The 25,608-nt window shown below is 46.9% G+C and overlaps 1 protein-coding gene across 1 annotated transcript; it reads right to left on the bottom strand.

The window, feature by feature from the left end:
- On the bottom strand, positions 1 to 24,270 carry PWWP2A (PWWP domain containing 2A). Its single transcript, XM_039559406.1, is given in 4 exon segments — positions 1 to 2,641; positions 11,559 to 13,265; positions 23,574 to 23,599; positions 23,601 to 24,270. Coding segments are annotated over 3 exon segments (2,352 nt in total). The 5' UTR covers positions 24,234 to 24,270; the 3' UTR covers positions 1 to 2,641; positions 11,559 to 11,572.
- Between the last annotated feature and the right edge of the window lie 1,338 nt (positions 24,271 to 25,608).

Genomic DNA, 25,608 nt, shown 5'->3' with positions numbered 1-25,608 from the left:
TTTCCCTTTAAAAGAGCACTGAAAAAAATCAAGGCTTTATTTGAATAAATGTTACACAACATTCTTTATCATTTTTACTTCTCAGCAAACCTTAAAGGGTGAATCAGATTTTCCTCGTTCAAGTCTACAAAATGAAAGAGGCATAGTGACCATTCAATATACAGACAAGAAGGTAGCACGGAGCAAAGCTTAAATATTAAGCAACTAAAGCAAAAAAGTGAAAAGCAATACATTACTGTCACTCTCTCTCATTAGAATATCCCTGACAATTTCATTTCCAAATGAAAATGTGGTTTCCAACGCAATGCTGGGAAAAGCAAGGCAGACATGAGCTCCCTTGGATGCTATTTGCTCTATACCCATACTCTCCAGTGCACACCTGCATCCCTTGGGTTAATCCCTCCTGGTTCAGCTGCTGTGCTCAGGGAGGGGAGGGGAAGGGAGGGGAGGGAAGGGAAGGGAAGGAGAGCCCTGGGAGATCCGGGGGCACAGCCAGGCACTACCGGCTTCCAAAACAACAGCAGGCACTCCTCAATGCCATGTGCAACAACCCTGCCACCACAGTCCCGGGCCTTTTTCCTGAGCAGAAACTGGTTTGTGCCATGTGGTTTGGTGGCTTTTCTGTTTGGTTTTTGGGGGGGTGGGGGAAAATGTACCTGACTAGGCCAAGCCCCCATCCATTGTCAATCCAAGCAGAGGTGAAAGGCTGGCACAGACCCGGCACCAAGTCACCCCTTTCCTCATTCACATGTCTCAATCTGTCAGTTCTAGTCGCATCTCAGGCCTTGAGCAGGACCAGACTGCTGGGCCTCTTCCACTGGTGAAAAGGAAAAGCACTGTAGAACAAATATTCATCCAAATTTTAAAAAAAGTTTGTAGTTTATGATGAAATCGTTATGGCAAATGGTACAATTTGAACGCACTGCACAGCATTGTACAGCCTGTTTTTTAAAAGTAGGTAGTGAATATTCAATTTCTGCATTTATAAAGAAAGAATTTAGCTCTGAAAAGCAGACACTGAACCAGCACAAAGCACGAGCTGCCACACACTCAGTGTGTGAATCCCTGACAGGCCTGGCTGGGATTTGGGGGCCTGTCCCAGCCTCTCACTTCCCCCTCTCTGATTGTTTAACAAGTATAAACCTGTTGCCAATGATAGAGTTGTCCTAACTTCAAACTCCATGTGGTTCATTCAGGCTCCAGACACGAAGAAATTGTCTTTGTGCTGACCCAGAGGCCCCTTGGAAAAGTCCCTCTGGTTTTAAACGATCCAGACAAAGACATTCTATTTTCTCCAATCCAATCAGGATATCAGTAAGGAGGAAAAGAGTTTCCTACAAGTCTTTTCATCTCTATAGAAACAGAAATTTGACTTTTAGTAGATTATGTGCACATTTTCATCTCTTCAAAACAAATATTTATTTTCCCAGGTTACACAATAAATCCCCTGCTAAGAACTTTAAAGAAATGGTTCTGCTGAGACAGTGTGCACACAATGGAAATAATTAGTGACAAATAAATTAATATTTAATAACTCAAGATTTCAGCAGCGTGTCCAGCATTCCCAAGCTCCACTGAAGTCAGTCTTACCCAAGACCTTTGTGGGAGGGGAATAAAATGGATAAAACCCAGTGGGTTTCTTTTTTTTTGATTTACAGCTTTTCAAAGAAGTCAACGCAAGTCAGATCAACAGCCATCAGAAATTCTAATAAAACCTTTGCTCTCTACTAGTTACCTATCTGAAAAATACTTATGTCAAAAAGAAAAAATAACCCATGATTTGAAATAGAAATGCCATCCCATTGAATCACTCTCCATTCATGATTCCCATCCTGTTGTACGATTATAAGCAAAATGCTGCTCTCTGCCTCGTAGCCCCTCTCAAGGCTATTCCACAACCCTCAATTCCCTAAGTGTTACAACAGCATAAATAAAATGCAACCATATTCACACAGAAGGAGCTTTCCCATAAAACAGAGATCCATGGAGTTTGTGGTCACTGTCCTTTCCATCACCTCTATGGGAAATGTTGGTCTCAAATAGCAGGACTGTTCATATTTCACAATACAACTGGGTTCGGACATGCTTTGATCACAGATCACAGCTCTGCTAACACCTGCACTAAATACTAACTAAGCCTCAGAGAATGGAAAATTGCAATGCTAAAGTCAAGAATTAAAAGAAAAGTTCAAAAGTTACAGTCAACTTCCCAGGCAAATTGGCTCTGTCACTGGCACCTCTCAAAACATACGAACGTGACTGTCACATTACAAAAACCCCAGTTATCTGCAGTGAGTCTTCATCCTAACAATTCAAGTGGTTCCTTGCATGTAAGTGTCATAGAGTCTTTCAGAATTTCATGCGTCATTTATTGCAAAAAAGTTTTATAAAATATTTCCTAACATCTTTTTAAATTTTAAGGAAAATGTACATTAGGTACAGGTGCCCTAATGGTGCGAGGGGGAGCTTTAACATCTTTTACCCCCTTTCCCCTTCAAAAAAATGTTTACTACTTGGTGAAGATTTCAGAGGAAAAATAGGACAAGTCAGTCTCAGATTTCTCTCAGTCCTGATGAGCTGGTGCTCTTCGTGGCAGTGTAGTGAGGTTCCATAAAAACAGCGGGTCATTAGTGTCTCTGAGCTGAAAAGGGGAGAGAAAGGGAACATGGTTAAATGTCTTCCAGAACATATTGCAAAAGTAGGTAAAGCAAAAGCTGAGGTGGCCAGAAAAGTTACTGGCTCACCTGCTTTGTGCATTGTGTGCAGAAGACAAAAAATAGGTTGACATTATCACAAGACAGACACAAGTGAGCAAACTCCTCTGGGGGCTGGGCTTTGAGGAGGAGCCACCGAACCAATCTGTTACATCTCACCCCGTTTCAGCATCCAGAGAGAACTCCAATTGTAAAGACATTTAAAGACAGCTCAGGAAGCAGGGAGATTAATTCACAAAATCCATACATTGATGGCAGCTCACAACACAAAGCTAAATCTGACCCTGCAGTGCCCTTCCACACACGAGAGCCGAGTGCCTGAGGGAGCACTGAGCTATAAACCTGCTAATGGTGTTTCTTTCCTATGGCTGCTTGTGTTTCCCACTTACTTCAGAGAACGGGAATAAATTATTATAAAGCGGACAGGAACAGCCCAAGTTCGAGCCCTGCATGAAGCATCACCAGTCAGCCACCAGTTCTTACTGGGAGGGTAGAGAAAGGTTGTCCAGAGAAGCCGTGGCTGCCCCTGGATCCCTGGAAGTGTCCCAGGCCAGGCTGGATGGGGCTTGCAGCAACGTGGGATAGTGGAAGGTGTCCCTGACATGGCAGGGGGTAGAATAGATGAGCTTTAAGGTCCCTCCCAACCCAAACCAGCCTGGGATTCTATGGAACTTGTGCTCCCCAGGTACAGTGACTGAAAACCCGACTGCCTGTGTCAGCTCAGTGTCTGTGGCACTGAATTCCCTGACCTTCCTGAGTGCAGCCCATTGCCTGTTTATCAGTCATGCCACGGGGTCATTCACTCCCTGCAGGATCCGTGGTTTGTGGGGAAGTGACAGCTCAGCCTGGCTGAGGGCACAGCTCTCCCGGGATCCCCAGTGAGCTCACAGCAGGCTGGACTCTGCTGTGAAGCAGGTTCATTCAGCTGCTGGAGGCAGAATCACCCAGAATCCCAGGATCACACAGATCCCAGACTGGGAAAGCCCTCCCACACCACTGAGTCCAAGCTGTGCCCGATGCCCACCTTGTCCCCAGCCCAGAGCTCTGAGTGCCACCTCCAGCCCTTCCTTGGGCACCTCCAGGGATGGGCACTCCAAACCTCCCTGCGCAGCCCCTGCCAAGGCCTGAGCACCCTTTCCATGGGGAAATTCCTGCTGCTGTCCACCCTGAGCCTGCCCTGGCCCAGCCTGAGGCCGTTCCCTCTCCTCCTGTCCCTGTTCCCTGCCAGCAGAGCCCGACCCCCCCGGCTGCCCCCTCCTGTCAGGGACTTGTGCAGAGCCACAAGGTCCCCCCTGAGCCTCCTTTGCTCCAGCCTGAGCCCCTTTCCAGCTCCCTCAGCCGCTCCTGGGGCTTCAGACCTTTCCCTACAGAGCCATCCTAAGGACCACCCCAGAACAAGGTAAAAATGTGTGTCAGGACAGGCACTGACACAACTCAGGCCTTTCCCTTCCTGTCCCACTGAACTCAGCTCAGACGGCCTTTTCCTGGCAGCCAGCACTGCCATGGGGATTCTGATTTTTCCATGTGAACGTGTTCTCAATCCCTGTATTCACTGCTGTCCACAGAGAAGCACTGCCTTTGAAAGTCCTGGCTTTTATCTCCAAAGGAAAAGCAGAAGGACACCAGGCAGCCATGGAGGGGGAGAAAAGGCATCCCAGAAGGACAAGGGAAGCAAAAATAGCAGCACATCTCATCAGGGACTAAACCTCAAGGCCATGAGCCCAAATTTAAGTAGTTACAGTAACATTTATGCACCTTCCTGGGGGATAATGCTGTGTCTGTGCAAAACTATGGAACAGAAGGCACAAAACTCCCATTTTCCTGCTACAGATTCCATTTGTAGCCAGTGGAGAAGAGGGAAACCAGGCTGCTCTTCCAGATGATGAACTACTAAAAGCAAGAACTCTTTTCTTCTTTTCCAGCCCCAGACAGCCCTCCAGCAGCAGGGCCTCAGCCACCAGGAACACAAAGAGCAGCAACACATTCTTCCCTTTATGTGCCTAATTCCCTGAAATACATGACACAGTATCAAGAATTCCTAAAACATGGCCAAACCCAGTTTTTTCATATAAATGTATCAGAAGAGATTATTCCTAAATCCCTCAACACTTGAAATACCTTAAGAAAAGACTTTTTTTTCATTAACTAAACTTCTAACTAAACTAACTAAAAGTCTTTGAAAAATCTAGGTTTTGTGGCTTTAGTTCCTTTTCACCAGAGCCACTAATTACCCACACTGGCACCACGTGCTTTAAAATCCTGAAGCACTGCAGAGGTGCAATTAAACCCCAGCATTTCCTAAAGCCAAACAAAAATCCTACATGTTACTAAATAAAAAATGATGCTAAATTAGCATTTAAGCAAATATTTGCTTGGAATTGTATCTGCTTTTATTTTACTGACAAAGCCAGTCCCATCTCCCCCTTTGTGCACCTGTTAAAAGGAGGCAAGGACAGTTCTGCCACCTGAATTTGCTGTGATTCTGTTATAGAATCTCAGGGCTGGAACGAGCACTTGCCTCCCAAAGCAGAGATTCCCAGCACATGCCTGGCATGTAGGAGACTATTCCTTATTCATATTGCATATTTGACACCCAAAACATCTGTAAACAAACATGAAAACTGACCTAGATCTGTTTTTCTCTGAAGAACAACCTGATTTCAAGTTGCTGTTACATAAATTGCATCGGCCAAGCAGGAGGCTGCACAGAGGCCCCTGGCAGGAGGGGCAGTGCAGGTCCCCTCAGATCAAACTTGCATTGCTCCAAGTGTGATTCCTGCAGGATGTGACCAGGACACAGAGGGCAGAATCCTCCGTTAGAGACATATTTCTACAAAGATTTTGGTTTTCCAAAATCAGCCTTGCTAATGACAAAGTGACAGGACAGATCCATCATCTGCTCTCTCCCATTCCCGGCTGCACTGAGCCCATTCCTGGCAGAGCTCAGCCTGATCCATTGTTTTTCAAAGGCTGCAGTTACACAAACAGCACGCAGAGTTTCACTGTCACAAATGCAATCAATATTCCAGTGCTTCATTTCAACTCCCTGCCTCATTTTCAGTATTATTTCCTGTCCTAGCTGCAACTCAACAGAGCCGTGCTTCCCCTGTGCCTCTGTCCCTGTCCCACAGGGATTGACACACCTGGAATATCCTCAGTTCCCACAGTCCTCTCTTCCTCCTCTGCACTCAGGAACGGAATCACTGGCATAGAAACTGAATTACAGCTGTTCAAAATGTGCCTGGTCCTGATTTGGGAATTAACTTGTCAAACACAGCCCAAATAAACCCCCCCAGATGCATTTCTTCACACACTGAAGAGCAAAGCCCAGATTCAAACTTGCTCCAGGGGATCCTGATTTGTTCCCTGAGCCAGCTCCTACCTGCAGGCTGCTGTTGAATTCTCCCCTCAGGCCACAGGCAGGCAGGAAGAGGAGATCAAAGATGCCACATCCCAAGGCACAAGCACAGGGAGTCACCTTTTCCAGGTTATTCCACACTTTTTTTTCCCTTTTGCTCCCATGTCTCTCCCTATTGGATGTGCAAGGTGACTCAGGTTTTCTAAAGTCTGAAAGCCCTGGTCTCTCAACAACACCCCCTTTCCAGCTCCTGCTGTTCCCACCTCCAGCCAGGAACACCAATTGCTTTTTCCTGGGGGAAACACGGAGCTGTGGATCCGAGTTCCCCTCAGTGGTTGGTGCCTGGCACTAAGTTCTCCCAAACTGCCCCATCTGGGAGCAACAGCAAAGCCATGCAGGGAAAAAGCAGGATGGCAAACCAGTCACCAACTCCCTGGCACCAGAGCCCTGCCTGGGAACTGCTGCTCTGCCTTGTGCTTATACAAGGGCACTTGTGTCACTGTTAAATTTGAGAAGAAAAATCATAAATTAAATTAAATGGCAGTCTGGATTGTATCCACATCCCAGGTAATACAGATTGAAACGTACGAGTAAATCATAGGGAATTGTAACCTGCTACTAGGATCCAACAATTAAACCCCAATAATCACATATTTCTGACTCGGGAAGGAATTGATGCTGTTTGGTAAAGCCCATCCAAATGACCACAAACACTTCTTACCACTGAGGTCAGACTAGACCAGGTGCCTGAAAATGCCAGGATGGTGAGCAGGGAAGAGAAGGGAAAAGCCACCATACCAGGGGATGTTAACTACCTAGATAGCCACACTATGGACACACTGCCAGGGGGAGAGGGAACTCTTTAAACTAAAATCCAAATGTGTCACAGAGAGCAGCAGCTGCAGGGGGTTAAATGTTGCCTGGGAACTGCCATCGTCAGTCAGGACCAGGATCACAACAGAGGTTCTTTCCATTAGGGATTAAGGATAATTTGAAGCTGGATACTCCCATCCCCATCTCTCAAGCCCGATCTAATGGATCTTCAGTCAGCTGGCAGCTACACAAGCTTTCAGTGTTAAATGTGGGTGATCCCTGGTCACTCCATGGTCAAAAGTTTTGTTAGTTATGAAAAAATTGCCTTTTTAAACAGTCCTAGTCATTGTACCCAAGGGATTGTGCCACCACACACTGCCATCCAGCCCTTTAGGCTCGAGCTCAGTGCACGTCCCTCCGAGCTCAGTCTTTATCCACAGATCAGCGAGGGACCTCCCTGCACTGCCTGAATTTGCTATTCCTGCAGGCATTTATTGGAACACAATTAGAAAGCAAAAGATGGGCCGAAACAGCCTTTCCCTGATTATCAGTCTGCTCCTTTCCACTGCTCCTCAGCCAAGAAAGCAGCTCTGTTTTCTCACTGGACTGCACAAAACAGGCAGAAGGACAGATGATGATGCTGAGAATGAGCTACTAACATTTATTTCCCAAAATTCACATTCCTATTCTACTCTGACATTTTTAGCAGACATGAAAGAAAATCACTATCAGGACTTAGGAGAGTTAAACAGAACCAGGTCTAGGGCTAGCAATGCAAAAAGCAATTCTTACCCTTCCTCACTTGTGCTACTCTTAATCCTAATCACAGTTAGAAACTATGTTAAAGAACCCAAAGGTATTTTACAACATGCCCAAAAAAATAGTATTTTGGCCTTGCACAGACCTAAATCTCCCCCACAAACCCCACGCCAGGGTAGTTCAGTAGGGACCAAACAGAAAACAGTATCTGAAAGGGATATCAAATCATCAGAGATGATCATCTGGCTGAAGGGTTGACACAAAGTTACAACTCTAATTAGACAGGTAACAAATACTTGTTCAATGTCCTGCATGGCTCCACTTCAGAGACACACAAGCATTTCCCATTGCTTCCAGCTTCGCTCCTGAAGCCTCACACCTTCAAATACCTCTGGGAAAAGAAAGCTAAGTTTTGAAATAACTGCCCTCTCTCCCAAGGCATTTTAACTGCAGCTGAAGATCTTCAGAGGAACAGAACACCTATACTAGAAACTCATCATGCCCTGTCCCATTCTCCCCTAAACCAACAGGCAATAAATATCCAACAACCACACCGAGGAATTTCATCAAGTCAAAAAAGCATCATTTGCAATTTATCCCATGAAACTGATGGAAAAATAACAGTCACTCTCTACTGCTGTTTGCCTTCTGAAGACAGAGTCACAGAAGGACTGAAGGTGGAAAAAACCTCCAAGCCCACCAAGTCCAGCCTGTGCCCGATGCCCACCTTGTCCCCAGCCCAGAGCTCTGAGTGCCACCTCCAGCCCTTCCTTGGGCACCTCCAGGGATGGGCACTCCAAACCTCCCTGCGCAGCCCCTGCCAAGGCCTGAGCACCCTTTCCATGGGGAAATTCCTGCTGCTGTCCACCCTGAGCCTGCCCTGGCCCAGCCTGAGGGATCGATCACCAGCACAGGGCTACTCCTGGTGGGAGCAATGGATAAATCATGGATAAGCCATGGAAAGTGCCTCTGCCTCGGGGCTGTGTCCCAGCTGCAGCACCAGGCACTGCTGGGGACCACAGGCACATCAAAGGGGGGTTTGCAGTCCAGCTAAAGCAGCCCCAAGCCTTGTCCCAGCCTCCAAGGCTCTTCTCCCCCTGTGCCTGCCTGAGCCAGGCTCTCCATCAGCCCAGCCCAGCCCCTGGAAACTCTGCTGCATCCACAGGAGCAGCTCCTTTGCAGTTAAAGGAAAATCAGGGACGAGTATGGAAAGGAAATTTCCAGCTTGCTGTAACATGGTGTTGTAAAAAAATAATTTAACAAAACTAATTATTTGTTTGGAGCCCTGTTCAGTCTGCAGAGATACAGCACATTCACTATGGAACTGAGGAAAAACTTAAAACCCATCAGCTACAAATCAAAACTGACTTTAAATGCCTTCCATAAACAGTTCTTTGAACATAAAACCACCTAAAGAAAGCCCTCCCATACCTGCTGCTCCCCCAAGTGAACATCTGAGCAAACTCTGCCTATGTAAGCTGCAGTGCTATTCTAATTTTATATAAATTAAGAGAACAAAGCTTCCAGGTCTTCTAAAGAAAAAAAAAAAAAAAATGTCAATATTGACTTTGCCACTACTTGGCTTAGAACAACTAACTTAAAACCAGTTCACTTGAGCTTCTAGACCTCAAGGAAGTGGTGTAGACATCTGACTCACCTCACGTGGGTTCGTGACTCCAAAAAGCAGTTTGCTTTAATAACAAAACACAGCTTATTTACTTAAAGAAACTGTTTCTGTTTGCAGGAGAGAATACAGAGAAGTGAAACAGATTTTTTTTTTCCAATTTTTTCTTTTTTCTTAAATGAAATATATTGTGTGTTTATCACATTCAAAAAGCATTGACCAGTGGGGCTTTTTGGGAACTGTTAGAATGCCAAGGTAAAGGTGGTATATTTGGAAGCTTAATTAGCCATTAATGACCGTCAGTTTGAGGAAAATTTGAACAGCCATGTGTTTGACATTTTAGACTTCCAATAGTTCTGTGGGCACGACAGAATAATTTTAAAAAGGTAAAAAGAAACTGAATGCTTTGGTAAGACCAGACAGTATCATGAACATATGAAATTAAATCTTTAAATAAAAATATTTTCAGGGTTTGATGATTAAATCCTTGCCCCCATTTTCTTGTCTGTTTAATTTCAGTCTGAGCTTAAATTTTTACACCTGTCACAATTCTGGAAAAACCAGGATGAGAACTGCTTTGGGATGAGCACCAGGAGACTCTTCACAAGGCATTGCAAGGCTGAAGCTGGAATGGGTTGGAGGACACAGGAATTCACATGGTCAAGTAAGGACCAAAACTCACAGAAAAAAAAAGTCAAGTGCATTGCATGAAAATGCCCCAATACTGAGCAAAAACCATGCAAGAAAAGCTGGAGTGGCAGTGGAGAGTGGCTCTGACTGGCTCTGAGATGGAAACTGAAAACATTCCCCACTGTACAAGTGACATTATCCACAGTCTCTACTCAGATATATGGCCCAAAAGCTAATTAAGGGAGAAATTTAATCAACTTTCCAGAAAGCCCTCTACAGAGCTGGTTCTGAAACAAAAGGGACAAGTAATTAATAATCTCCAAATTAAGACTGAAGTATACCAATAGCATTTACATCAAGCACTTAATCTTTAAGAATGCATGAAAAAGGACAATTTACTTTTTAAGGGTGTCCTCTAAATCCGGCATACAGATAAAATACTCTGACATCCTGGATTTGTTTCAAAGCTTTTTGAGAAACACACACAAATAATTCAGATTTAGTCAATTTTATTTACAGTTTGTTTTTTTTACATTTCAGAGCATTACACAATTACATATTCTCATTTTTCTGACCTGCAAACAGATACCTTAAACGGAAATATTAAAAAAAAAAAAAAAGGAAAAAAAAAAAAGGAAGTTAGATACATCCAAAATGCAACAATTACACATCTGACAATTCACAAAGTGTAATTTACTAGGACGTATCCTAAGAATTTAGGAACAACCAGTCAGGAGAAAATCTGACCAATTTCAGCAATTGATTATTTACACATTCAAAACAAAGCCTCTCTTAAGCTAAACCTCCAGGCAAATGGCCTGAAAGATTTCTTCAGGAAGAAAGACCAGAATGATTCACACCTATGCAGCATTAACAGCCCTTGATCCCAAACACTGAGGCCTCCTCAGCTTTGTCTTAGAGCTACAGGCATCCCTCGACTTCTCCGACCCTGAAGTGATTTAGTTGTGCCCCCATGTGCATAGAAAGGTTGAGTGTTTAAGTGGTCACTACGATAAAACCCCATTTAATCTGGTCTTTAAGTCACTAAAATTCTTCTTCCTTACAACTCTGAGCACGTCTCCAATGCCATTTAAACCGGCCCGCTCGGGACGCGCCGCCCGGAGAGGGGAGTTTGAACCCACTGGGCCTGGCCAGACTAAATCCATTAGAGACTGGTTAAAAATAATCTTTAAAGACCATTTAGACAAGGCTTACATTTCTACACTTCCCTGATGGGCCACCTAATAAAACAAAAAAGTCACAGCTACTACTTTCATCCCTCGTGTCCACCCTTGGCCACACAGAACTAGTTATATACTGGGCAGAAACTACTAAAAAATTCCCTGCAAATCAGCTGCCTTCCAGCTGAGGCTATGGCTCCTATGCATCGGGTGGTTGAGGAGGTTTGGTTTGTTTTGTTTTTTTTTATCTTTCTCTTTTAAAAAAACTCTCACTTGAAAAATACCGCAGTCCTCACTTTTAGGCTAATTTTGATTGCATGTTCAACTGGATTTAACCGTCAAGAACCGCTACGCACGGCACGAGTCTCGTATAAAAAGAGCAGTCAACCGAGTGCAACTTCTGACTTTGCCACGTCCTTCCTGGGAGTTCTCTCTAACCTGGCTATGGATTTGGTGGAGCCTCCAGGTTTCTTGCCTACCTTACTCTCCACGTTCACGTCTCAAACTGCGTCAGCAGGGCCCGCACCTCGGGCGTGAGCTGCTTGGCAGCCTTGGCTGCCTCAGTGACGGCCTTGCGGTACAGACCCTTTCTCTTCTTATTAAAGCGCAACTGGAAGCTTTCTAAAAAGGGGGAGAGCTGTGCAAGAGCAAGGAAAGACGTGGTGGTGGAGCCAAACCATGAGATACGAGCCTCCTGGCGCACCAGCAGCCCGGTATCCTTGCGGCTCACAGTTATGGTAAGGATACGGGCCGGCCACCAAGGGAAGCCATAAATCTTGGCCCAAACAATGTCCCCTACACATACGGTCCTGCCATCTGGTGTGACACATTTAGAGACGTTTTTGGAAAAGACTTCTGTTTTCAAGGAATTACTGAGCTTTTTCTCTTCCTTCGAAGAGGAGGAGGAGGAGGAGGAGGAGGAGGAAGGTGCATGCATGCTGCCTGGAGGAAAATCAAAGCTTTCAGTAGAGCTACACTCAGAGTTGGTGGATTTCAAATCATCTGTGCTATCACTACTACAAACTGATGCACTGGAAGAGTCAGATTTCTTTTGATTAAGGGTCATGTAAACCGTTATATTGCTTTTGCTGCCTCTCTTGCCCAGTGTCTGCTGTTCATCCTGATCAACAGTTACATGCACTTCACTCGTGTCCTGAACCTCACTGCTGGCCTCTTCGGGGCCTTCTGAGGGGCTCTGGGTTTCTGAAGGGGCCTCACCTGCTGAGCGGGTGGAGGAGCAGCGAGACTGGGGCTTAGTTGCCATCTTGCCACTCCGTATTTTCTCAAGTCCTGTCTTGAGGGAAGAGTCATTTTCTTCGTTGCGGTACCGCTGGGGCTTTAGACGCAATCGGGGCGGGAGGGACCCTGAGCTGGTGTTCTGAAGACGCCGCGTGAAGTGGACCTTTGAATGTGCATTTTTGGAGGAGGAGGTTGCACTCTGCTTCTTTTGTGCCTTTTCTTTGGCCATTTTCAAGACTTCCCGAGCTTTTGCATGATCCATGTTTTTGCTCTGGAGAACTTTTTTTGTGTTTAACTGCGCTTTTGAAGTATTTGCTTGTGCGGAAACTTTAACTACTCTGCTTCTGCTGTGGGCAATATTTGAAACCTTGACCACAGCGTTCCTTTTCTGGCTTTCGTTTTGGCTTTTTCCATCCACCTTATGGTCAGTCTTAAGTTTTTTATTCACAGTAGTCACGCTCTCGTTTCTTCGCTTTTTACTATCCTCGTATTTGGAAGAGTCACTTGCATTGCCACCTTTTTTGATCTCCTTTTTCTCTGCCACCACGCTGTTTTTGCACTTGTCACACAGGACCTGCCGGGGCCGTAGTTTGATGGCGTTCATGATCGAAGTGGGTTCCTCCCTGTACATTTTCCGCTTGGGCCGCTTGATTTTCCGGGGTGGAGGCTGAGGTATTGACTGGTTATAGGTGTCCCTGATAAACAAAGGAGGAGGGTATGGCGCTCCCTCGTGAAAGAGAGGAGGCGGTTTAGAAGTCCAAAGGCTTTTAGCTATGCTGGGCTCTGATGGCTGCGTGAGGGAGGAGTCATCAGGGACTGCAGCATTGGCCTCACACTTCACCTGCGCCTCCTCTTGGAATGGTTTGCTTTGGAGCTGCATGGCTTCAGGTTTGTCCTTGTACTCCCTTTTAGGAAATATGGTCACAGGGATTCCATGGGGGCCAAACCTTAAAGAGAGAGGAAAAAAAAAAAAAAAAAAAAAAATCAATGTTTTGAGGGAATTTTTGCTGCGTTTATCACAAAGCATTTGAAAACCTGTCTGCATTAGGTAGGCAACATTTGAAAACCATGAATCCCAGGGAAATGAAAGCTTCATATCCAGCCTTATGGGAAGCTTTGAAAATGCAAGACACCAAAATGAAGATGGTAGAGACTAAAAAATGCACAGCTTCAGTTTCTCTCGTATCAACAGGATGCCCTGAAAATGTAACAAAAATATCCCCCGGGCAGCAGCAAAAGAATTAACTTTACGCTTCTAGAAAATGCTTATAAATATACAAACTCACCCCAACAACTCCCAGTCTACCCAAGCTCATTTTCCATACTAAGTCAACTTTATGCGAAGGCATCTTCAGAACTTTTTTTCCATTTTTAGCACAGCAAAAAAGGATGAATGTTCCAGATTTAACAGGGACAAATCTGGGCTGCCTAAATCCTTGCAGTGAACAGGGAGTGCCACCACTCTCCAGCCACGAAAGCTCAGCATCTGATGCATTACAGCCCAAAACTCCCCAGCCCAGTCTGAATTTCTCCCAGCAAAACCCCCCTTAGTACAAACCATTCCTCACTGTTCCACGAGCAAACAAGATTTTAAACCCTTCACTCCTTTTCTCCAGACTGGAATTGCTTTAGATGAGGACAAGGAAGTAACTCCCCAAAATCTGTCCACAGGTTTGTGTTGCACTGTGGCTGCTCAACAGCAACAACCCCCCAGCTGATTGAACTGAAGTTTATTTACTGGTTTTTTGTACAGCTGCCTACATGTTGCCTTTGTTTCCTCAAAATTGGATTTGGAAAAAAGACATCATATGTTAGACAGTTCTTTAGTGTCACCAACAAAAGCCATCACTTGTTTGTCCTTTTGCTTATCACAAGCCTCTTTCTACATCTAAAGTTGTAATTGAAGCAATCAACCCACCCATGATTAAATTATCCACCCAGTTTGCACTTCAGCAGCTCATATAGACATTTTTCCAGCCTATAGTCTGGTATTAAACCACAAGGGACTCGCTCATAACTAAGTTCTAAATTCCCACAAGTCCATCAAGGGTAAAGAAGTTGCTTTTCCACAAATACTTTTCCTTCCACGAAGGACTGTGAGCAAGTCACTCAATTCCAAGTAGGGCTTTAAAAGGAACTATCAGCTGACAGTAATTAAATTAGCAATATTTTCAGTGTTATTTGCATCAAATCCTTCAGCTTCTAGAAGAAAACAAGATCCAGATCCTATCATTCACCACCTGATTAAGATTAGAGAATTTGGGAAAAAGTTAATTTGTGGTAAGAGCTGAAAACAAGACAGGGCAAGATCTCTGCTGTGCAAATTCCAATCCCAAAGAGCACAACAGCAGAACTAGACAGGAGTGGGATATCAAATGGGCAAACGCCCCCCCCCCCCCACAAACATCCCTCACAGCTGCTCCCAGAGCCCCAGGAATTGCATTTCCAGTCCCTCACAGGCCATTCCCAGAGCCCAGAGCCAAGCCCTTCTCCCAGAGAGCATTTATGTGATGCTGTGTCAGGAAATGAAGCACAATTAGCTGTCACTAGGAAGAGGTGGATGAAGAGGACTGCAAGGGCTTCCAGAAGAATCCCATTGAAGCATTTCATCTCTCTTTTCCCAGGTTTTCGTTCTATTGCCTCACCAGCAAAGAGCACACGATTTGCACTCCAAAGGCACAAAGAAGCTGATGGAAAGCTCAGCACGTGCCTGATACCAGGAAATCAAAGATTCATTCTGCACCTTCCACTCTCCTTTCCTTCAAACACAAAACACAGGCCAGAACTGAAGAACAGGAAGCCACAAAGGGGAATTTCTACCCAAGATGCAAACCTGCTTCAATAAGACACAAAACCAATCCAGAGTGAATCCTTGAAGCCAGAGAATCCCTCACAAAAGGTATTGCTCTAAAAATGAACCAGAATCTCCCACCCCTGTCCACCTACAAATTAATGAACTGGGGAAGCAGAGAGCAGTCATGGCTATTGTGCCAGTTCTGTACAGCACTATTGCTGTAAATGATGTGTTAATACAAAACATACAATCAGTCAAGACAATCCACCTGCAGGACAAAATATATTTGGGAAGCCAAGAGACTGAACATTATTTCCAACAGCTCAGTGTATTACACCTTCTCTTGGCCTCACCCAACAGCAGACTGTGTCTACAACCAGTTTTTGATTATCTCTGTTTCCTCCCTGGCTAATCACGTTCTCCAGCAACTTGGAAGAATGACATGAAAATGAAGAAGAGAAAACAATGGCAGAAAAACTTGCAAGTGAAACAGTAAAGGATACAGGAGAGAAAAAGCACAAAGAACAAGGTAAGAAAAGAGGGATTTGTTTTTCCTAAGAGAAGCAGCAGAATTAAGACATGATCTTAAACCTCTTCAGGACAAGGCATGACACAGCATGCAATTAGTTCTGCAGCAAGCACAAGTATTTATTGCATGTAGCAGAATTTCAAGCCCTATTTTCACACACCTGGTTGGTGGACCTTGAAGATCAATACTTCTCATACAACCACAGTAATTTTTGTCACACCAGCTGCAAGGCTGAACTAGTTACTTGCGTTAGTAGTTAGACAGAAAAGCTGCAAAAGCATTTGGTTCACCTGCCACAGAGATGAAGGACTAAAAGGCAACTACATAAAACAAAATTTAAAAAATCCAAGGCACACAGCTCAGTTGTATCATGACATTCACTGATTCTCCCATCAGTCACTGGCTGGCACCAGATCAGCTCTGAAGAGAAACCATTTCAGTTACCCCACAGTGAGACTCCCAACACATTCCTTTTGTCACATGTTGCAGGTTTAAGTTCTACAAGGAATTGCCTTGTCTTTATTCCAACAATAAAATATTTTTTTAAATATCTTGGTCCCAAGCATCACCTGACCCCACAAGATTTCAAGAACAGGCTGTTCTGGATCAAACTAAAGATATACTGCAATTACTGTTTGCTTAAAATAAAAATTCCCTGGTGCCCAAGTTCCAGCTGCTGCCTGCCCAGCCCACTCCTGACTCGTGTAACGCTTCTGCCTCAGACCATCACACTCCAAGGAATGGGAGGATTCATTGACAGGGGATGGGGATCTAAAACTGAAGCGCTAGAAAACTCAGAAATAGGTACTTCACTGTCAATCCAAGCTCTGGGAAGCAGTGCACTGCTGCTTCCTACCTATGGAACCAGAGCCAGTTTTCCATGGTGCCAGTTCCTCTTCTGCAAAGGTGTCCCAGCTCTCACCTGCCTTGAAAATGCACCTCTGAGAGAGGATGGGTGACATCTGTTGTATCAAACTCATCTCTCAGAGGTTTTTCAAGTAACCAGGGCACTCAGCAGGATTGATCACACTTCTGCTGTAGATACCACTGCAATGCACATTTTCATTGGAGACATAAACAGCAACAGGGTATCAGGACCTAGACTGAACTAAGAGCCTGGTCAATTCTGGCAGTGCAACGATATTCACACTGAGAGGAGCTTTCAATTGACCAGGGTATGCAGAGACAGAAACAGGGTAAAAACAGGGAAGCTTCACTTCCAGTTTGCCAGCTGCAGGTTAATGAATAGGCAGCTGTGGCATCCAAAAACCAGTCTGGGTACCAAACCCAGAACTCAGGTCATTTTAAAGCCAGAGTTTTGTATTACAGACATAAAAACTTAAGTACTTTAAGGAAAGTAAAGCCACTTTTTTCTCTAAATCCTGGAGCAGAATTACTCCAATGAACGCATATTACTGTTCCATTTGTATGCAAAACAGAACAGTCAAAGAGTATTTCTTAAGAAACAACCATGAGAGATAAGGAACAAATCCCATTTTAACTCATGACTGTATGTACATAAACAAAGTACATAAACAACACACCCTGGGGCAAAGGGTTTTACATTAGCACCTAAACTTTTAAGTTCTCATCTTTAGCCTCCAATGTCTGACTTCTCTATTAAAAGGAAGAGAAATGAAAAGCCCCTTGTTCTGCCAAAGGAGAGAAGCCACTGAGAAGGTTCAGAACTGTTTCCCATTTGTCTGTGGACACACTGAACAAATGTCAGCAAATCACAGTGACTTCAAAGTGTTAAATCAAGTCTGTTGTAAATGACTGATCAAAACTCGTCTTCACCACCAAGGCAGTGCAGAAATCTCCTGTTGCCTTTTCTGCATCGCTCTTGTACCGAAGATCATCCTTGGGGCTCTGCAAAAGCCAGGACCAGCAACAACTGAAGCCGTTTTTACTGCATGGATGGAAGTTCCAGGAGTATAATAATACACTGAAAGAGCTATGGATATGTATCTCATGCGTCTAAACTGAGGGTTTAAATTATAACATTCCATGTAATACACACTTAGATCATAGCCATTTGAACACAAAGTTTTGCAGAACTCCTCAAAATAACCTGGATTGAAAACACACATTATGCAACAACCTATTTTTAATGAAGGATTTACTTGGTGTGATAAAACACAAGATGGAATATATTGCTTTAAATGCGGGCACCTTCCTGAAAAAAGCACTCCCAGAAGCCAGACAATCAACTCCAGGGTTTATTCACCTCCTGAGCAATGTAACGCCAGGCTAAATAGACTAGAAAATGCACATTTCACTGAGAGCTCTGAACACATGGCAAAGGACTGCAGCAAGAGTGACTCTTTGGAACAGCACAACATAAAGAAAAGACAAGATGCTTTGAGTTGAGGCTTTCCATTAACTACCACAACTTTACTGGCATATCCATAAAGCTGAAGGTCTGCTTAAAATGAAATATCTCTTAATTTTTACATCTGTTGCCATTATTAGCTGTCAGTTGCATTCTGAAGTAGACACTTCACTGATACATTTGCTGTGATCTATTTTGAAGTATTACACTTGCAAAACTTTATTATTAAGATAAAATACCTTAAATATACTCCTAAAGATCATCCATATGCCAGACCCAGGACACATGGAAGAGAATGATACCATTAAATAATGGATGAATTTAAGATGGCAAAGATTCATCAGTCCCATAACACAAAATAAAATGAAAGCAGACTGAAAATTTCACCCCTGCCCTGCCTCAACACCTTGGACCAGGTCAAGCAACCCTTAGAAAGCCAGGACAAGCCATGCTGCTGGAATACAGAGAATTCCACAAGGACAGACAGATCAACCATCATCTGCCACATCCCAGACCAACAAAGAACAGCTGAAGACCACAGATCTCTACAGGAAAGGAGAGTCTGAGGCCCAATCCAGACCCCAATTCTAACCTTACCCTCTAAGTGAGGCTCCATTTGACACCTTCAATAAAACCTCTGTCAGTCACAAGCAAAAGACACCTGAATTACTCTCTTAACCACACTCCCATCACACCAGAGCTTCCCATGTTCTGGGGGTAATAAAACAAATGTCAAAGAAGTGTTGGGGCTGTTCCTCAAAGGCCAGAATTTCACCAAGCTCCTCTGGGCTCCTGAGAAACTCCCAAAGAGGGCAGGTGACGAGGTGTGGCACACCTTGGGAACTGAGAGTAAGTTATAAAATAAACCAAAACACAACCCTGAGTCACAGACACTTCTTTACTGCTGAGAATGTGCATCACAGAACATCAGGCCTCCTACAAAAAGCAGTCCCTCCCCAGACAAGGATGAGCACATGCTGTCCCTGGTTACTAAATGAAAGCAGGGAGAAATGTGCAATGTTTTATCAAGTGAGGCCTCTGCTGATTCCTTTCACATCATTCTTTTGCAGCAGAAGCTGAATTAACAAACTGGGGAAAGCACAGGATTCAAGAGTCAGTGCTGTACCTGAAAACTGCTTCTGGGATTGTAAGGATTGCAAACCGCCTATAAAAGTCCATTTTCATCATACAGCTCATGCACACCTTGGTGCAGGAAGTCCTTCCTTATCTTCCATAAACAAAGCCCAATAAAGACATAATTTCAAACATATGTCAACTAGGAACACACTGCATATCTTTTGGATATCTAACTAAGGCTTTTAGGTCACAAAACAACTTTTTGCTCTCTCTTGCTCCCTCAAGAACTATTATGAACACACACAAGTCAGAAGGGAACTAGTTTAGAGAAGAAGACAAGACACGTCCTTCCCATCTGCAGGTTTAGAAGGAAAATTTTAGTTAAATGAAAAAGCAATGAAAAGGCCAAGTCCTGACTGTTGGCAAAACAACAGAACATAAATTTAATCCCCCTCCTTCCCTAAGCTTTGGGAAGGGGAAAAAAAAAAGAAATAATTATCCTTTCTCCAGAAGAACAAACTAAAACCATAACTTCTTAATCCTGTATTTTAAGATTTACAAATGCTATACTTCTCAGGTGTTTCCTTCCCACCTACTTCCTCCAGGTGCAGAGCAGGATTTACTCTGAACCAGCAGGTGCAATGGACATCTCCTGCCCCTCAGCAAACAGGGAGTGAGCAATGCTGGGTACAGGAGCTCACAGGGATTTCAAATCCCACAGAACCAGGATGGGCTGGGCTGGAAGGGATCTTAAATCCCACCCAGTCCCACCTCTGCCATGGGCAGGGACACCTCCCACTGTCCCAGGCTGCTCCAAGCCCCAATGTCCAACCTGGCCTTGGGCACTGCCAGGGATCCAGGGGCAGCCACAGCTGCTCTGGGCACCCTGTGCCAGGGCCTGCCCACCCTCACAGGGAACAATTCCTTCCCAATATCCCATTTATCCCTGCCCTCTAACACTGGGAAACCATTCCCCTTGTCCTGGCACTCCAGGTCCTGATGAAGTTCCCTCTCCAGCCTCCCTGCACCTTCAGACCCTGGCAGGGGCTGTGAGGTCTCCACATAACCTTCTCCTCTCCAGGATGAACATTCCCAGCTCTCCCAGCCCATCTCCATAGGGAGGGTGCTCCAGTACCCTCAACAACTTGGTGTCTCCTCTGACCTGGCTCCAGCAGCTCCAGCTCCTTCCTGTGCTGGGCCCCCGGACTGGAGCAGCTCTGCAGGTGGGCTCTCACCTGAGGGGCAGGATCCCCCCCTTTCCTGCTGCCCACACCGTGGGATCAGCCCTGGATATGCTGAGTTCTTGCCCAAGCATTTCTCCCTGCTGTGAGGGCTGCTGCATTCCCTGTCTCTCCCATCAGGACTCCATCAGGCACATCCACCCCAGGAGCCCCCAGCAGAATCTCACCCCTGCATCAGTAAAGCACTTAACAGGTACTGGCAGCAGCACTAACCAAGTTTAACAGTAGGAACACATTCTTAATGTGTGCACTGAGCCCTCAGACTAACCGAGGTGGGGACATGCTCCTCTCCAAATGAGGATTTACTGCGTAACAAATGGATCTGGCACTCGGGACAGGTGGGCTCCTGTTTTCTGCTGATTTTCCAAACTTCCTGAGCAGCAGGTACAGGAGACTGCCATTGGTACAGGCAGGGAAATGCTTCCTTACCTCAAATAAATGTAGGAATAAAGTCCACTGAACACTCAGGAGCTTGTGGCATAAACTTCTAAATGGACATCCCGTTTACAGGCGTGGGAGAGGGAATCAGGCCCTTCATACAAATATCACTGACTTCATATCAAAGTCACCGAGAATAAAATGCAAAGCCAGGGCATCATCTCAAACAGAAAAAGAGATTAAAAAATAGCCAAAAAACTCTTTAAAATCATAAATGTATGGGGATATTTTTGCTTTTCTTTCACTGTGAAGTTCAAGTAATTCAGAACATGACTTGAGAAAACTAAAAACAGTCCAGTGAACAGGTTTTTAAAACAGTCACTTGCTCTCGTTAGTGCTGTATGGAAGTAGCACCTCCAGTGCTCTGGAGGGTGCAGAGGAGAAAGAGAAAACAAGATCCAAAAAAGAATAGGAATTATTTCCTTCTGAGCGTACAGTGAACACAGCATTAGCATGTGCTGAACACAGCCACTTTTGGAAGCTACTCAATGAGTAAATTCTAACACAAATTGTCACTTTTACTTAGTAAGAACTGTCAGTCTTAAAATATTGATCCCTCTGGCATTAGGAAAGTTTGTGAGATTATTCCCATGCATTTGAATGAGACAGATTTCAGCAACCACTCATCTCCCATGCTGGAGATCCCAGTGTTGTCATGTAAATGCATGGAATTTAAGTGGTTTTCATTTAACCCTGCCCTTCTTTTTTCTTTTTGGTCCAGTGGAAAAACTTGTTACAAGAATTCCGGGGCCTGCCACAGATACAGAAGGAAGTTCATGAAAAATATTCATGTTCTGCAAGTCCAGGTGGTGCTACCACCAACAAAAATAAACAGATAAAAGGAAAAGCTGACACCTAAACAATACCACCTGTCAGCCACCACAGAAGTGGCAAAATTGAATTGCTGGACATACAAGTAACACTTATTTTTGATAATGCTTCCATTTCTTAGAGTTAGGACGTTCTTGGATTATTTCTAGAGCTTGTTTTCCACTGCATTTCCTGTCTGAGACATCTGGTAAGAGACTCTTGTTATCTACCAACATTTTGTTGTCACCAGCCAAATACTACAGACCTTATGTCTCAAAACATAAGGTTTTGTCCAGGCCCTCTGTAGAGCTTGGTCTTGCAAATTTAAATTTCTCCTTCTTGATTCCCATGTAAAAGCACCTCTGAAGGAATAAATGGCTCCACTGCAAAGAGAACCTGGGAGGGACAGCCCCAGCCTTCCTGTACGGCTTTTCCACAGTTGCCACTGCAAAGGTTTGTCCCAGGAGCTGTGCCTGGACCCAGGGAGGCTGGGGATGCTTCCCCCAAGGCACAGGAGCAGCAGGCAGCCTGCAAACTGAATTTTGCTGCAAAGGGCTGCAGATCTGCTGCGTGCCAGAGGCTCCTCAGTGCACAAGAACCTGGGAAAACACGGGTGTGTTTAGGAGGACAGGATCCCTTTCCGGAGAAAGGAGAAGCTGGTGTTTTCCTGCACTCCTGGAAGCTGAAACTTTGTTACCCTCCTGCCCAGGGCAACCATGGTATTCTGCTGACAACTTCAAACCTACAAAAGAATTGGTGTTACCCAGGATTACACTTCATTTGTGTCACCTCCTGCCCTGCTCTGACACACTGTTTCACCCTCCAAGTGATGCAATTTTACTTAGTATTTCACACCTCGTCAACTGACAGACTGAAAACTTCATTCCATGACATTATCCAAAACCTGGGGTTCAGACAAGGCCTTTTGTGTCAAACCCCAACCACACGTGAGGCCCAAGCCAGAAGTGCTGGTCCCCACAATTCCCACAATTTTCCTTTTAGGAAGCACTGACAATATTAATATTCCAGGAAGTTGCTGAACAGCTACTAACAACATAAAAAGTGATAAAAGACTTATGTCCACACACAGCTTAAATTTGGGGGCGGGGGGGGGACAGGGAAAGTGCTGCATACTTTGCATAATGATTATTTTAAATCATAACCTTGCTTAAATTTCACTTTCCTCTCATAAACTTACAGAGTCCTTACATGTCTAGGAAATAACCACTAAGATGAAGAAGTATTTTCACCTGCTGACAGAACCTAGATTGTTTGTAAGATACCACGATTTCTGGTCTCCAAAGAGCTTCTCACTATTGAAAGGCAGTGAAAAAAGGCAAACCCCAAACCCTGCTGTCTGATAAGTTATTCAGTGACACATAAAAATCCCCCCATCCACAAGGATATTTAAGAACCATGGAACTTCACCCCGTTCATCGCATACAAGGAGCAATCAGTACTAATTAATAACTGCAACAGCCTAGCTGGAAAACCATTATTCTGGAAAATAGTACGTACTGAAAAAGAGGGTTACCTAGGCAATGTAAGCCCGAACGAACAGGGCAATCAGATCTCTGGGGCTGTTCTGTACAAAGACGGAATAAACGCCAAGCTCTGTGCTGGGGTGCTTCTCCCGGCACACAGGGATGCTGCTGCAGGCCCCTGGGAATCCCGGCCAAGCCCAAAGGCTGTGCCCATGTGCTCGCCCCTCTCCCGGCTCTCCCGTTTTCCCATTCCCCGGGCTGGAGGGGGCCCCGCGCACCCCCGGCTGAAAGGGTCGAGAAGGAGGAAGAGGAGAAGGATGCCCGGGAGCTACTGCTCCACTCCCCGGGGAGGACGCGGGTCCCCGGGGGGGACCGGGACCAAGAAGGGCTGGGATGGGTATGGGAACCGATGGGATGGGAGGGAAGGGAAGCTGTAGAGACCACGAGGGTCCCGGCGGGGCCGCCCCCATCCCGCCCCCGGCGGCTTCGGGAGCGCTCCCGGGCCCGGCGCTGGGTGGGGGCTCGGGCTCGGCTCCCCCCGAGCTCTCACCTTTTCGAGAGGTCCATGAGGACCCCGGGAAAAAAGCTTCTCTCCCAGCCGGAACGAGACCACCAGGGCGTCCTCGATGATGTGGTCCAGGGTGACCCGCACCTCGGAGCCGGGCAGCAGCGCCGGCGCCTCCGCCTCCCCTCCGCCCGGGACCGCGGGCACCGCCGGCTCGGGCTCCACGGCGGCGGCGGCGGCAGCATCCGGCTCCTCCTCCTCCGGCCGGGGCGGCTCCTCCCCGGGCCCCGCGGAGCCCCCGGCAGCCGGCGGGCAGGGCTGCGGCGGCTCCCGGGCCGGCTCGGGCGGCGGGCAGGGCTGCGGCGGCTCCGAGCACCCCGGGCTGGGCGCTGCGCGGGGCTCGGCCCGCGGCGATTCCACCCCCGGGCTGCGCGGCGGCGGCGGCTCCTCCGTCCTTCCCGCGTCCGGCTCGCGAGTCCCGCCGGGGCTCCGGGCGCGCTGCACCGGTGGCGGCTCCTCGGCCTTGCCGCCGTCGGCCTCCTCGCCATCCGGCACCGCCGACTCCACGGCCTCGCTGACGGCGGGCAGAGGGTCCGCGCCGGCCTCGCTGCCCGGGATCGGCTCCATCTCGGGCTCGGCCTCACCGGCCCCGCCGTCCCCCGGCACCGCCGCAGTCGCCGCCGCCTCCGCAGCCATGGCCGCCATTTTCTCCGCCGCCTCCCTCCAGCAGCGGGAGCGACGGCCACGGCCCGCGGGGAGGGAGGGCCGCCCCCCGCGCCCGCAGATGGCTTCCTATTGGCGGGCGCGCCGTAATGCTGCACTCCTATTAGGCAGCGCACCTGTCCATCAAACCTGCGGAAACTTCTCGTTGGCCAGCGGGGACTTCATTCAGTGCAGAGCCGGGAAAAGGAAGAGGGGGCGTGGCTTAGCGCTTTATAGGCCTCCTCTGAGGGGAGGGGCGGGGTCTGTGCGGCTGCTTCGCCAGCTGATTGGTGGGGGGAGGCGTCGCTCCCGAGGGGGGCCGGTGATTGGCGGTGCCAAGTGCCTACTGCGCGGCGGGCAGCGCGCGGGGGAAGATGGCGAGGGCGGGAGGGCGGCCATGAGGGGCACGGGTTGCCTCTCAGAGGGATCGCGTCGCTCCTTAGCGTGGTCAGGTCGCCCCTCGTGGGGATGAAGTTGCCCCTCGTGGGATCGCCCTGGAGCGGCTCCCCCTGCGGGGCACAGCCCGGCGCTGCCTCCTGCGTTGTACAGTACGGGCAGGGGAGCTGCTGGTCCCCGTGCTGGGGGGGCACTGAGGGGGTGACACCGGGGAGAGGAAAGATTACAGAATATCCTGAGCTGGAAGGGACCCACAGGGATCATCCAGTCCAACCTCTGTCCCTGCACAGACACCCCAACAACCCCAGCCTGGGCATCCCTGGCAGCGCTGTCCAAACGCTCCTGGAGCTCCGGCAGCCTCGGGGCCGTGCCCATTCCCTGGGGAGCCTGGGCAGTGCCCAGCACCCTCTGGGGGAAGAGCCTTTCCTGATATCCGACCTAAACCTCCCTGGCCCAGCTCCAGCCATTCCCTGGGTCCTGTCCCTGGTCACCACAGATCGCTGTCTGACCCTCCTGTTGCCCTCACCATATGTGGGGAAGGCAGAGGGACTGATGCCTTTTGTGAGGTAAAACGGCACTTTAAAGTGTTAAACAACGTGAATTAGGCACATCAAGTAAAGGTGGAAAACGCAGCGTCGAAAGGGGAAAAAAGGAGTTACTATTTTCCTTCTACTACACCGGGTTGCTCCAAGCCCCATCCAGGCGGGCCTTGGACACTCTCAGGGATGGAGCAGCCACTCTGTGATTCTGCACCTCAAAAGCTTCACAGACACTTGCACCCAGAAGTTTGCAAAAGCCGAGTTCCAGCCACCTTTCAGGCAGGGAGGCCAGAAGGGTCGTGGCCCTTGCTGGTTTTAGGTTGTGGTTTTATCTTGTGAGGGTATTTCCATAGTGCTCTGTTTGTGCTCAGGACACTCAGCCCTGGTTCCCTTCCCTGTGATTGCTGAGTAGAAGAACTAGGCTGTAAACCCTGAGCCTGCAA

This window comes from Corvus cornix, chromosome 13, assembly GCF_000738735.6.
Source record: "Corvus cornix cornix isolate S_Up_H32 chromosome 13, ASM73873v5, whole genome shotgun sequence".
Lineage (NCBI taxonomy): Eukaryota > Metazoa > Chordata > Aves > Passeriformes > Corvidae > Corvus > Corvus cornix.
This window is presented reverse-complemented; position numbering and strand designations above follow the sequence as displayed.